Source organism: Cucumis sativus, chromosome 7 (genome assembly GCF_000004075.3).
Source record: "Cucumis sativus cultivar 9930 chromosome 7, Cucumber_9930_V3, whole genome shotgun sequence".
In the NCBI taxonomy this organism is placed as follows: domain Eukaryota; kingdom Viridiplantae; phylum Streptophyta; class Magnoliopsida; order Cucurbitales; family Cucurbitaceae; genus Cucumis; species Cucumis sativus.
This window is the reverse complement of record NC_026661.2, coordinates 5,233,225-5,248,250: the sequence shown is the minus strand read 5'-3', so window position 1 is coordinate 5,248,250 and position 15,026 is coordinate 5,233,225. Positions and strand designations below refer to the sequence as shown.

The 15,026-nt window shown below is 35.1% G+C and overlaps 4 protein-coding genes across 4 annotated transcripts; 2 read left to right on the top strand and 2 right to left on the bottom strand.

The window, feature by feature from the left end:
* Positions 1-24: 24 nt before the first annotated feature.
* LOC101218441 (scopoletin glucosyltransferase) lies at positions 25-1,857 on the top strand. The gene has a single exon (XM_004137060.3). The coding sequence runs from the start codon at positions 247-249 to the stop codon at positions 1,687-1,689; it is 1,443 nt and encodes a 480-aa protein (XP_004137108.1). The 5' UTR covers positions 25-246; the 3' UTR covers positions 1,690-1,857.
* On the bottom strand, positions 1,828-3,332 carry LOC105434429 (scopoletin glucosyltransferase). The gene is given in 4 exon segments (XM_011660592.2): positions 1,828-2,280; positions 2,283-2,475; positions 2,477-2,502; positions 2,504-3,332. Coding segments are annotated over 4 exon segments (1,158 nt in total). The 5' UTR covers positions 3,165-3,332; the 3' UTR covers positions 1,828-2,002.
* A 933-nt stretch (positions 3,333-4,265) lies between these two features.
* Positions 4,266-6,142, bottom strand: LOC101202984 (scopoletin glucosyltransferase). The gene has a single exon (XM_011660591.2). The coding sequence runs from the start codon at positions 5,893-5,895 to the stop codon at positions 4,453-4,455; it is 1,443 nt and encodes a 480-aa protein (XP_011658893.1). The 5' UTR covers positions 5,896-6,142; the 3' UTR covers positions 4,266-4,452.
* Positions 6,143-12,743: 6,601 nt separating this feature from the next.
* LOC101203456 (protein IRX15-LIKE) lies at positions 12,744-14,153 on the top strand. The gene has a single exon (XM_004136924.3). The coding sequence runs from the start codon at positions 12,902-12,904 to the stop codon at positions 13,862-13,864; it is 963 nt and encodes a 320-aa protein (XP_004136972.1). The 5' UTR covers positions 12,744-12,901; the 3' UTR covers positions 13,865-14,153.
* Positions 14,154-15,026: the final 873 nt, after the last annotated feature.

Here is a 15,026-nt window from a genome sequence, read left to right as displayed (position 1 = left end):
CATTGATTAATTGGGTGTAGTTTTCACCATTACTTTATAATACGTTTTTCTAATAGAAAGATAAGAGATTAGGTATTATTAAAGAAGCTCCACAACAACAAGATTTAAAAAATAGATGTGGTGGTGAATATATAAGAGGACACACACACACATATATATACACTTTCGTGTTTCTTTTCTTCTCCATCGACGACTCTCCTCTCTGCAACTCATCTTCTTCATTTCATTTGTAACACAGCCACTAAAATGGGGACTCAGCTCCACATGTTCTTGTTGCCCTTCATGGCTCGCGGCCACATGATTCCCATGGTCGACTTGGCCAAATTGCTTTCTTCTCGCGGTATCAAAATCACCATAGTCACAACCCCTCTCAATGCCATCTCCATTTCTAATTCAATCCAAAATTCCAAATCCCTATCTACTTCTCAAATTCAACTTCTTGTCCTCAAATTTCCTTCCGCTGAAGTTGGACTACCAGATGGTTGTGAAAATCTCGACTCCGTCATCACTCCTGATATGTTCCCCAAATTCATCTCTGCTTTTAATTTGTTCCAAAACCCATTTGAGGAGGCTGTTATGGAACAACGCCCCCATTGCATCATCGCCGATATGTACTTCCCTTGGGCCAACGATGTTGCTGCCAAATTTGGAATCCCCAGGCTGATTTTCCACGGCACCAGTTTTTTCTCCAGCTGTGCTTCGGAATTCATGAGAATTCATGAGCCTTACAACCATGTCTCATCAGATGCAGAGCCTTTTCTCATTCCTTGTTTTCCTGGAGATATTACTTTCACGAAGACGAAGCTTCCTCAATTCGTGCGGGAGAATCTAAAAAATGAAGTGAGCGAATTTATAAAGAGGGCTCACGAATTGGGATCGGCGTGTTATGGGGCTATTTGGAACAGTTTTTACGAGCTGGAAGCAGAGTACGTAGATTGCTGCAGAAATGTCTTGGGAATAAAGGCTTGGCATATTGGCCCACTTTCTTTGTGTAATAAGGAAACTGAAGAAAAAGCTCAAAGAGGAAATGAATCCAGCATTGACGAACACGCGTGCTTAAAATGGCTCGACTCCAAAAAACCCAATTCGGTGGTGTATGTGTGTTTTGGAAGTATGGCAAAATTCAACTTTGATCAGCTGAAAGAGATTGCAAGTGGGCTTGAAGCTGCTAGGAAAAATTTCATATGGGTTGCGAGGAGAGTGAAGAAGGAAGAAGAAGAAGAGAATCATGATTGGTTACCAGAAGGATACGAACATAGAATAGAAGGAAAAGGGTTGATTATAAGAGGTTGGGCGCCACAAGTTTTGATATTAGATCATCCGGCAGTGGGTGGATTTGTGACACACTGTGGGTGGAACTCCACGCTTGAAGGAGTGACTGCTGGAGTTCCGATGGTGACATGGCCGGTGGCGGCAGATCAGTTTTACAACGAGAAGCTGGTGACGGAGGTGTTGAAAATTGGAGTTGCAGTTGGAGTTCAAAAATGGGTGAGAGTTGTGGGGGATTTCATTGAAAGAGAAGCTTTGAAAAATGCAATTAGAAGAGTTATGGAAGGAGAAGAAGCAGAGGGGATGAGAAACAGAGCTAAAGAATTGGCAAAGATGGCGAAGAAAGCTGTTACGGAAAATGGATCGTCTTACTCTAATTTGCATGATTTGACACAAGAATTGAAATCGTTCGCGTTCTGAAGGTTTCATTCTGGTGGCTGTGCCCGTTGTGTCGTATTGTATAGAGTAAACTTGGCTTTAGTTACTTCACCCGTTGCCCTCCCTGAGTTTAGGTTATTGATTTGAAAAGATTCACTCAAACAAAGTTTTGTTTAGATATAATATATAACCAGAAGTATTATTAGAACATGTTTGGGACTGATTTTGAATAAATTATCAGCTGAAAATCCTTCTATTTCAACATGATATTCTTTATGACAAGGGTAGTTAACGACATGTTTGGTAGGCTATCTCCCATCCAGGAAACCCCACGAGAAGTAGTTTTAAAATGAGTCTAAAATGCCAACGTTTTCAACTCCTCAATTAAATCATCCAGATTCAAATATGAAGATCCGTCTTTCTCAATTGCTCTCTCCGCCTCCTTTGCAAATTCTATTGCTCTGTTTCTCGTCTCTTCTCCTTCTTCCTCCATTATTCTCTTAATCGCCTTCTCCACAGCTTCACTTCTTATGAAGTCTCCCACACCAGGTGCCCATTTTCGAACCCCAACACCAACCCCTATCTTTAGAACCTCCTTCACTAGTTTCTCATTGTAAAATTGCTGTGCAGCTCAACTGGCACCTAACAAGAGGTCCAGTGTTCAAATCCCCACCTGCAGTGTGTAACAAATCCACCCACCGCCGGATGATCCAATATCAAAACTTGCGATGCCCATCCTCTTATGATTAACCCTCTTCCTTCCATCCTTTGTTCGTACCCTTTCGGTAGCCAATATTGTTCGTCTTCCTCCTCTTCCCCTTTCCCTTTTCCTGACTACTCAGATGAATTTTTTCCCGTCAATGGTGGATTCTCTTCCTCTCTGCCTCTGACTCTTTAACTTTGGTGCTAAATTTGTTGTATTCATTCTCGATATTCTCCCGAAGGATGATGGGAAGTTGCATTTTGGTTAGCTTAATATCTCCAGGGAGATAAGGAATGACAAAACGCTCTGTATAGGACGAAACATGTTTATAAGGCTGGTGAATTCTGACGAACTCAGAGGCACAAAGAGAGAAAGAACCAGTGCCATGAAAAATCAGCCTGGGAATCCCAATTCTGTCAGCAACATCGTTGGTCCAAGGGAAGAACATGTCGGCCACAAGGCAATGGGGGCGATTCTGGTGAAGAGCTTCCTCAAGAGAGGATTGAAGCAAGCTGATAGCTTGGTAGAATAAGGGGAGCAAATCCATGGTTGGAAGGGAGTCAACATTTTCACAATCATCAGGTAAACCAACTTCAGCAGAAGGGAATTTGAGAATGAGAAGATGAATATGCAATGAACTGGAATCATTGTGAAGTGATTTGGAGATGGAGATGGAATTGAGAGGGGTTGTGACGATGGTGATCTTTATGCCACGAGATGCAAAAAGGTTGGCCATGTTCACAACGGGAATCATGTGGCCATGAGCCATGAATGGAAACATGAAGATATGAAGCTGTCGACCTTCGGTAGCCATGGTGGATGAATTAAATAAAAAAAACAACACAAGAAATGAGTTAGTTAATGACAGATAAAGAAGAAGAAGAAGAAGAAGATGAAGAAGAGAGTAGAGATTTGAGAGAATTTATAAGAGAATGTGGATGAGATTCTTCGATGTCACTACTCTTTGGTTAAATGAATCAACTTTCTTACGCATCATCTCCTAACTTTTAGTTTCTGTCTCTCATGGTCATCACAACTCCTCTTTCTTTTTTTTTTTTTATGCTTTCATAATGATTCAACAACTGGTTGGTTGAGAGTGTTGTTCAAATCTATTGGGATTGAATGCAATCAAACTAAAATTGCCTAAACAATAATGAGGAAATGATTATAAAAATTTATTAGATAGATATCTCCCCAATGCAACAAGATATTAAAAGTAGACAATATATGGTACCATTATCCTATGCGAATTTTATTATATTTCAGTCCACCTAATATTCAAACTTTTATACTAATCAAATTGTCTTTATATATAAATGGTGATGCATTATATATATTTAATGGAATATGCTGAATTTTTGTCAAAATTGGCGTTAATAATATTGTTTTCTTATAGAATTTATGTAAAGTAAGTCCAACCACACCTATTATTTTTCAAAAAGTTTAGCTTAATTAATTTTCTATTTTCGTTCTCTCACAAGACAAAAATAAATAACAAAGCAAAATATTTTATTTTCTCATTAAAAAGTGCAATATACACATTATATGTTTACATTTTTTTTAATATATTTGTGAACACACCAAAATAAATTATGGTTTATACGATGTATATTTACTCATTTCATTGTGCATTTGAAATGTGAATGGAGAGATAATAGATTTTTAATTGAAAAGGTGAGAGATACTGAAGTTTTCTCTAATAAAGAAGGCATGATATTGTGTTTTAAACTATTGAAGGGCTGCTTATGCTTTTAAGTGGTTAGTAATTAGTTTGAAAGTTCTATTAAAATAAATAGATAGAACAAATTAGGTGCAATAAATGTAACCAAATAAGACTTATCATCTATCTTTATGGACTCCTTTCTCTTTAGGCTTTTATTATATCTAGTTATTGAGGGTTAATAGAATTCAGATATTGGGTTTGAATTAAAAATTCATAAATTATTGTGTATTATATATATAAAAAAACAACTAATTACATAATCATACTCAGTGTGTGTAAATAATAAAATCTCAAAAAGCTAAAAACCAAATACTTAGTAGATGACTTGACTTGCTCGTCCAAGAGAAAGTCCCACATGAACTTCAGTTGAAGAATGAATCTAAAATGCCAATGATTTCAACTCCTCAATTAAAGCATCCAAATTTGAATATGAAGATCCTTCTTCTCCAACTGCCCACTTTGCCTTCTTTCCAAGTTCTATTGCTCTGTTTCTCATCTCTTCTCCTTCTTTCTCCATTATTCTTCTAATTGCCTTCTCCACAGCTTCACTTTCTATGAAATCTCCCACACCGGGAGCCCATTTCTGAACCCCAACTCCAACCCCTGTTTTTAGTACCTCCGTCACCAGTTTCTCATTATAAAACTGCTCCGCCCCCACTGGCCATGTCACCATCGGAACTCCCGCAGCCACTCCTTCCAACGTTGAATTCCATCCACAGTGTGTCACAAATCCACCTACTGATGGGTGATCCAATATCAAAACTTGCGGTGCCCATCCTCTTATGATTAGCCCTGTTCCTTCCATCCTCTCTTCGTACCCCTCGGGTAGCCAATTTTGTTCCTCTTCCTCTTCTTCCCCTTTTCCTTTTCTGACAACCCAGATGAATTTTTTCCCAGAAGCCTCCAGTCCAATTGCAATCTCCTTCAACTGAGCTGAGTTGAATTTGGCCAAACTTCCAAAACAGACATACACAACCGAGTTGGGTTTCTGGGAATCGAGCCATTTCAAGCACTCGTGCTCGTCAATGGCAGATTCTCTTCCTCTTAGCGTGATTTCTTGAGTTTTGGTGTTGGTTAATGAAAGTGGGCCAATTGTCCACGTCTTTCTTCCCAAGACATCTTTGTAACAATCTACATACTCTGCTTCCAGCTCGTAGAAACTGTTGACAACAACACCATAGCAAAACGATTCTGATTCTTTAACCTTGGTGATAAATTTGCTAAATTCATTCTCGCTATTCTCCCGAACAAAGATGGGGAGTTTCATTTTGGTTAGCTTAATATCTCCGGGGAGATAAGGAATGGTAAAAGGTTCTGTATCGGAGGAAACATGCTGGTAAGGCTTGTGAAGTCTCATGAACTCGGAAGAACAAAGAGAGAAACAACTTGTGCCATGGAAAATCAGCCTGGGAATGCCAACTCTGTCAGCAACATCGTTGGTCCAAGGGAAGAACATGTCGGAGATGAGGCAATCAGGGCGATTGTTGTGAAGAGCTTCCTCAAAAGGTGGTTGAAGCAAGGAGACAGCTTCGAAGAATTTGGGGAGTAAATCCATGGAAGGAATGGAGTCAGCATTTTCACAACCATCTGGTAAACCAGCTTCAGCAGCAGGGAATTTAAGGATGAGAAGTTGGATGAGCGAATTGGGGGAACAATTGTGAAGTGATTTGGAAATGGAGATGGAATTGAGAGGGGTTGTGACGATGGTGATCTTGATGCCACGAGATGCAAATAACTTGGCCATGTCCACAATGGGAATCATATGGCCATGAGCCATGAATGGAAACATGAAGATGTGGAGCTGTCGGCCTTCGCTGCCCATAATGGATAGTGAATTAGTATATTGAAGTTGCAGATACAGAGAAGATGGAAGATGAATTAATTTTGTTGGAGAAGATGAAGATGAGGATGAAGATGAGGATGAAGATGAAGATGAAGATGAAGATGAAGAAGAGAGTGGGGGATTTGGGAAAATTTATAAAGAGAAGAAGCCAAATATGAATGGAATTCTTGGATGTCTTAGTTTAAATAAACCCAATAAACAATGTAGAAAAGTTGTCGTAGTTTGGTGAATTAGAAAAATGAATAGCTTTACTTATTGTCTCTCATGCCCACAGCGATGGATTCCCTTTTTCCGCAGTGTTCAGATAATAATTGCATAATATATTGTGTTACGTTGGTAATGGAATCCAAAATCAATTTTGTTTTGCATCATCTCCAAAGCCTCACTTCCTTTTCTTTTTGCCTCTCATGCCATTTGTTTTTTTCAAGTTTTACTTTTGTCTATCACTCTTACAAATACCTTCACATCCCTAATAATACCACATTTACTTTATATATATGTATATGAAGTTTTATCCTTAGCAATGGATGTTATAAAAACATGAGTTTCTCTCTCTTTAATTTAACACCAATTTTTTTCTTTCATTAAATTAAAATTCTCTCTCTATTCTATTAAATTAGTGCATTAGACAGAAGACAGAAATGACCATTTCCAAATATGGAGACATAATTTCTTTTAAGTTCATCCCATAGATGGTCAATTCAAAACCTCATTCAAGATATAAATTTCCTTTTTCTTATATCTATGTCTAAGATTGTAGAAGAAGTTAGAGTGAGGTAGCATAAGAAGTGGGGTTTTTCTTTTCCTTTCTCTTGTCAAACACTGAAGAATAATAAAATGGAAATATTTTATAAAATTGAAAAGTGAATGAAAAGGAAAGAGGCAAAGAGGCATGAGAATGGAAATGGCGACTTGTGAGTTCGTGAGAATTATAGTGTCAGCACTTGCGTCACTCAATCAATCTCCACCCTTCATTTCCCTGTTCTTTCACTTTCTTATTAGTGACGAACGCGCTTTCGACTTCCTTCAACATAATCCCTACAAACTCTCTCACCCTTTCCATTCTATATCTTTTGTTTTAATCTCAATTTCAAATTAATTATCCTATCCATTGCCTATTTCTTCTCTATTTTACTTTCTTTGTTATTAAATCCCAAACTCATTTAATTAATCGAGATTAGTATTAATAATGGAAATTTACTATAAAATAATAAAAAGTTCAAAATTGCCGCCGGAAGTGTAAGCCCCGTTCTGAGGCGCTCCCACACGTGTGCCACCCAGCTACCATCCCAATTGTTTACTGCGATGGCCCATTGATCTTTACCTAAATAAACCCGTTTCCGGGCCTGTATCTTCACAGTTTATAGGCCGGGGACTTTCCTCGGCCCAATTACCCCTATCACTTCCTCCATCACAAACAAATATATATATATATTCTTTGGGTTCACCAATTAAATTCATTATCATACCAAAATTGTGACATTCATAATTTAATTGGATTTGATAGTCAACTTTTCTCATATCCAACTTAATTCAAGCCTCGATGTAAAATTGAGCCAAATAAATAATAAGCCTCAGGCCTGCTGAGCAAATTGACTCAAGCCCAAGCTCAAGCTTAACAGGTAAATGGGCTCAAGTCCAAGCTCACCAAGCAAAATGAACCTAAATTCAACCGACAAATGGACCTAAGCATATCCAAAGTTCATGAAAATTCTCTATAATTAGAGATTCTCATCCAATCTTGTGGTTGAAATAATAATTGAAGGTATGAAGTATTGAAGCTTTGAAAAATTAAAGATTCAAACTTCTACAAGCTCTCAACACGTGCAAGTTCGTATCAACCTCGAGATCAATGTCTTCTGAAAGATTGAAGACTTGAGAGATTAAGCTTTTCTTGAATTCCAAAAGAACGAAATTCAAATCGACTTACAATTACAACATCCTAAAGACCGAATACCAAGAAGTTCTAAATTTTTTTAATTTGTATTCGAGAGAAAGCATCAAATGAGTAAATGTTAGAGATTGTATCCACAACCCTGTATAAATCAATATACAAAATTCAATTTCATGAATTACATTTCTCCCGAAATCTCATGTGAACATAAGAAATATATTAACCTCGCATTTAATTACATTTAATGTTGTTTACTTGTGTTTCATACCGATACTAAAATCATTACACTTGAGGAGGTAAATTGTGATTAATTTAGTTTATATGTTTCGAGCTTGAATTATTTTATAATTATAGTTACCGTTTGTATGTGTCTTATGGTATGAAAAGTAAGAATAATCATTTTTATTGTCATGGTTGTTATAAATTGTAAAAGTAACCAAAAAAAATTGAAGTAAACTATATGAAAGGCATTTTAATTTAATTTTGGTATTATTGTAAACTAGAATGGATCTATTAATAAAATTTTAGAAATTTGGTAGAAGCGACCTTATAAAAAAGATATATTTGATTGAGGTGAATGATCAATTAATGTCTAGGAAGAATGGAGCATAATGATTGGGCAAATTGAGGCATTAGAAAAAGCACTTTGGGTTTGAGGGGGGAAAAGGGTAGTAACTAACCAAACTCAATGAAATTAAAAGGAAAAATGCAATGCAAATGGACCCCAAAACAGCCACCTTTCACAAATTTTCCTACTAATTAATCACTAATTTAATTTTTCCCTTTTCCCTTTTTAAGTTAAAAGTACATTTGTGCTTTCAATGATCTTAATGTTACTTTCAATAAATCATCAAAATGGCTCCATACTTAAAATAATCGTAAGCATTAGAATTGGTTCATTTCAATCAAAACTAATTTTATGTAACCCATGAATATATGAAAACCAACCAATGTAAACAGTTTTCATTAATTAGTTATAGAGGTTGATAAGATTTCTTTAATTCAAATCATTAAATATGTGTATATAAATAAAAATAGTTGAAAGTATAATAACTAAATTGTGGGTTTTGTGGGAAAAGTAGTTCTGAACTTTAGTCAATTAATTTTATATGATGGACTATTATTTGGTTTCTTGCTAGCTTTTATGTAATCCTTCAATTTGTCTTAATCTTTGATTCTTTGGTTGGATAGATATGACATGACACATATATCTCCCAGCTCTCACACCCTCCTACTAACACCCAAACCAAAAATTCTCTTTTTTAATTCGAGGGTCTTTTCTTTTCCTCATTATTCAATTATGATTCTTAAGCCTTCTTTAGTTGTTTCACAAACAAATACTTCCATAAGTTATATCGTCATATATCCTTCCAACCCACTAATTTACAAGATGTTGTAATCGGTCTCTTATATATACAATATACCTTTGCTTCCTTTGGCATCTAACCTCTTGTGTATATATAAAGAAGAGTAGTAATGGGAAATAATGGTTGGATTATGGGATGGAAGGTTCGTAGGTAAGGTGGGGGAGTTCCCTACACCATTTAAAATGAAAATAATGAAAGGGTTAAGAATGCAGCCCTAAAAAGGTCCACTAAAATGCTATATGCAGATCCTCTTCTTTATTTTTAGTTATTATTTGTTTTGTAACTTTAAACACACATTGGTACTCTTAATTATATTCACATCATCATCATTATTGTTATTATATACCCACCGGAAATTAATTAAAGTTTTCCTTTTTTGTATTTCTTAATTGATTAATTAATAGCTTTGAAATGATTGGACTCTCATGCCTCAATTATTTTCTTTTTCTGTGTATATATATGCAAGTAGTGTTATGGTGAATTTGCAAATGTGTCGGTCTCTTTTTCTTTTTCTTTACTTTTTTTGTATTCACTTTTCAATTTATTTTATTATAGATGGTGGAGTGGAGAATCAAACATTTAACTTTGAAGTTGATTGTATAAGTATTAATGTTAAAGTTTGGATAAAAAGAAATATATGTGAATTGCATATGAGAAAAGGTAAATTTGTAATAATTAGGAAGAGAGAAAAGATTTGGAAAACAAATTATAAAAAAAGTTTGTAATAATTGGGATGAAGAATGATATGGTAAGAAAGAAGTATAGAAATAGTTATTCATAACTGTTATATAAGGTATTTTTTTTAGAGTTAGGTCACGATAATAAGATAATCTATTAGGCTTGGGGGCATGTCTTTTGGTTTCACATTTTATTAGGGTTGACGTTGACCTTCCTTGTTTAAATTAAACTTTAGTGATGTTAAGTTTAGATAATTAAAAATATTGCATATAACTGAGAGACCTCACAATTATTCTTATAAAATACATAGGTTACTTTCCTTGAAATCTCATTTTCTTCTACCATAGGCAATATGAGTGAACAAATAAATAAAGATTTTGACCCAAATATTGTAAACTTACTCCACAATTTTAAAAGATCCATACATTGCATCTTTCATTACCAATTAATTTTCAAACTATTTTTAATATCCAAGCTCTTTCTCTATTTCAAACTGATCAATATAATAATTTCAGTTTTCATACTATAAAATTTGTTAAATTTTAATCTATATATTTTGAGTGGTTATAGTTTCTTAATGAAATTAAGTATATAGAGGGAGAATAAGATAGATTTAATGTGTAATGATAATAATAATAATAATAATAGAACCACATGTGTGTGTTGGAAAAAATTGATATGTTTATGAGTTATTAAGATAAGACATTTGCTAGCGGCCGGTTAATGCGGAGTTGATATCTCTCATCTCATTATAACTATCCTTCTCTCTTCTTTCTCCCCTTCTTCACCCCTTTATTTTTCGAACCATTTAACAATTCCTTTTCCTTACAATTGCTCTTTCCTTAACCATTCCATTGCTTTTTCATTTTAAAATGTTCGAAAGATGTATCGTCCATACTCTAATTATATTCAATTTCTTTTAAAAAATTTAAGCTTATCTAAAAAATTAATTTGTATAATACATGTGAACTGTTTGTATTACTTAACTCAACTTTTTACTATTTGATAGATTAATTTTTTACACTTTTTTATCCAATATATATATACACTTTTTCTTATGTTGGTTTAGTTTCCTTTTAAGTTGTCAAGATTTTGTCAAGCTATGTATTGAAAAGAATGATTATTGCACTCGGGTTTTTCGTGTAGTTGTTTGGTGCCTTTGACATCCGTCTCACTTTCTTTCTAGTTTGCTCTCAAGATTCTTAGTTAAAGTTCAAAACCAATATTCAAGTGAACTATTCGTTCAAAACCCATTAGTTCCTTAATGATTGGTAACTCGATCATCGGTAGAAGCAGCCATGCACTCATCATCCAAATGGTCATGAAGAAGTCCTCCATAGATCCTACGAAGTTCTCTGATTTCACCCATGTTGAAAGATATCAATATATTTGAAGCACTCATGCTCGTCAATGGCAGAACAAAAGATTTAAATTTTCAAACAGAAAAGGGGGGAATGGAAAGGTATTGAAATTACAAACTTTCTAAAACCAAGGAGATGAAGATAAGTCTTGGAAAGTTGATAAAGGACAGGGAAGGTCTCAAATGGGTATTTTGAGAGTCAAAAAGTAAAAAAAAAAATGAAAAGTGAAAATTTCCGGAAGTACCCTCCTACCTTAAACCGCTCCCTCCATTCCGGTTTGTCCTTTTTTGACTTCTACCACAATTTCTTGCTAATTTTCCGCTTATTGCTTCTTTATTCTTTTTAGGAGACGTGTGTCATATTTTTAAATAAATTATATTTTTCATTTCTTTTTTAAATTGATTTGAATACATTATGTTTTTCTAAATCAAATTCTAAAAACACCATGATTTGATGAGGATTGAGATGACACTAATTATTTTCACATAATAGATTTTACTTTGTATCAATAATATCTTAAAATTTTGAAGAAAATACTTTTAAACTATTAAAATTAATTTTTTTTAAAAAAAAACTCTAAAATTTGGAATAAAAATGATTGATGTTTAGTGTAAAAAGTAACTTTAAATTTTATTCAAATTGGAATATTATTTCATTTATTTTTTACTCTATATAATATACAAAATTTTGAAACTTGAACTTTTCAAGAAGTGACGTTGAAACACAATATAGTATGTTTTTAAAATACGAATTTAAAACATTTTATGAGTAAATAAACAAATGGGTGGCAATGCATGAAAATGACTTTTAATTGACTTATTATTTAAAAAAAATGTTTGTTGGTTCCATGTTGCATTATTAATAATAATAATAAACAAAATTAATTTTAGAAACGAAAAGAACACATTCTTAGTTAGTAAAGTTTGATTATAACAGTGATTTGGTTGTCAAATCAGATATTATATTTGAAAGAAATGCAATCAAGTATATCAAAATTGTTCATCATTCATGAATCAACATCATCCCATAATTGATATATCTTTTATATTTCACATTCATTTTCATCACCACTTTTGTATTTTTCTTTCCAAATAAATGGGAATTTTTTCTTCCTTTTTTCATATCTATGTTTTATGGTTTATAGTTCTAATTTCATAAAAATCTAATATTTCCAACTAATTAAGTGTTTATTGACAAATAAAAAATAAAAGAATTGATGGGTACATAACTAATATTATTCCTTTTCCAATTGCACTCCATATTTTACTTTTACCGCATATTTAATTTAATTTTTATTTTAAATGGATAGTAAATGATATTTTATTTGTTATAAATAAGTTTATAATATTATATAATTTTAATGAAAAATATTTTGCATGTGAAAAAATTAATTCAATAATTTAATATATATATATATATATATGTGTGTGTAAAAGAAAAAGAAAAAAAGGCATTTATTTATGATCAGCTCATTCACTCCTTTGTCTTCAAATTTGTACCCGAAAATAAATAATAAATTTATAAAGAAAAACGTATACTCACACCTCACGCGTCACCTTTACTTCGTGAATTCCACTCGTCTTCTACCTCAACCCCAAACTCCTTCAAATTACAAATACTAACTTCTCTTCTTCTCCCTCCATTCTTTCCCTTTTCTCTCTTCAATTTTCTAAATCCCAACCGCCATGAAATCCACCGCCAACGCCAAGCTCATCCTCCTCCACCCTTCCATCCACAAACAACCCCTCCCCACCCCCACTCCCGCTTCTGGACCACCCACTCTCTCCCCTCGCCGTTGGCTCTTCTCCTTCCTCACCTTCTTCACTCTCGCCTTCACTCTCACTCTCATTAACTCTACCTTCTCCACTTCCACCGCCTCTCGCCGCTCCCTTGCCGGACATGCTCCCAACGTTGCCTCCACCGCTCCCCTCCCCCATCCCATTTCCTCTGCACTCCTTCACTACGCTGCCGCCGACACTAACTCCACCAAACCCCACATGTCCACCGCTGAGCTTTCCTCCATTGCCGTCGCGCTCTCCCCTTGCGCTCCAGCTTGTAATTTCTTAATCTTTGGCTTAACCCACGAATCCCTCCTCTGGCGCGCCCTCAACCACGCCGGTGTCACCGTCTTCCTCGACGAAAACGAATTCCAGGTATCTAAATTCGAGCAATCCAACCCGGGAACAGAAGCGTACGATGTTCAATACACGACAAAAGTAAGCGAGATGAAAGAGCTTCTGTTTCTGGCCAAATCACAAGCAGATAACGAATGTAAACCCGTTCAGAATCTCCTCTTCTCCGAATGCAAACTGGGCATCAACGATTTGCCTAACCACATTTACCAAGTCCCATGGGATGTGATTCTGGTGGATGGACCTCGCGGGTACAATGCGGGATCGCCGGGAAGAATGTCGGCTATCTTCACGGCGGGAGTTTTGGCGAGAAGTAAATGTGGGAAAGGGAATTCGAAAACCCATGTGTTCGTTCACGAAATGGGGCGGGAGGTTGAGAGGATTTACAGCGAGGAGTTTCTTTGCCGGGAAAATTTGGCGGAATCGGTGGATTCATTGGGACATTTTGTGGTGGAGAAGGTAAGGGAAAGAAAGGGCGGTAGATTCTGTAAGAATTCTTCTTCTGGTTCGTCGTAACTCTTTTGATTGTTTGATAATTATTATGTGGGTTTGTGATTATAGTTTTGTAAAATCTTAATACTTTTCTCTTTTTGTTAGTATTATACTGATGTGTGATGGATGTATTACGTTCTAGGTAATCGGAATGTTCTTTTCCTTATGTATGTGTTTGGTTTCCGAGAAAGTGCGAGAAAATGTATATATATGAAAGCAAGCAACCTCCTTGCTTTCTTTTACACTGTTCATCACTTTTTTCTTGTCATCACTCAACAAAGAAATGAAAATTACTTTCTGTTCCTGTGGCGGATACTCATGCATTCCTTTTAAGGCGTAGCCTCTTACTCCACATTTGGTTGCCTTGAAAAGAAATAAGAAGAACAAAACTTCTGTTTTATCCTTTCTTGAATTACACTACGCACACATAGATCTATACACATGATATCACAACCATTTCATCATTTAAAAACAAAATGAGAACCAAAGATTAAAATCATCTCTTGATTTAGTTGAGTTAGATTTGAATTTGTTATGTTTTTGTTTCAAGAATTTGGTTAATTGAAAGTTAATTAGATTATGACAAGTTTAATAAGGTATATATCTGTTGTCATAAAGTAGCGGTCAACTAAAATCAAACCACGTGTCTCCAACATAAAAGTTAGAATGGTTTGAATTCTCCCTAAGTGTGTATTTAGTAAGGATTAGAACAATTTCCCTCTTTTTATTATTCAAAATTGAGTTTGTGAAAAGGAAGGAGGAAGAGGAGGGGGCAAAAGAGTAATTAAGAGGAAAAGAAGGGGTAGTAATGGTAAGGAATGGGGGATGGGTAGGTGTCGGTGATGGGAGGGAACAGTTCTTTTTTGCTTTGAGAGATTATATATAATATGTGTGACGACGCGAGGGAAGTTCTTGAAAAGAGAACGCGCTTGGTTATACGTTGGGAAGTACAGGTGGGAGCGTGTCATTGGTGAATGGAGGATGCAATCCACGTGGTGATTTAGATCCAAAGACCGTACGGGGAGAAAGAGAAAGGTGTCGGTGAGAGAATTATAAAAGATTCCGTTAACGGAATTCACGTTTTTATTTGAATCCAACGGTTCACGTACTCAACTGGACCGCTCTTTTATTTCTTCCTTTTTCTTTCTTTTTTTTTTTTCATATATATTTATTTATTTAATAAAAT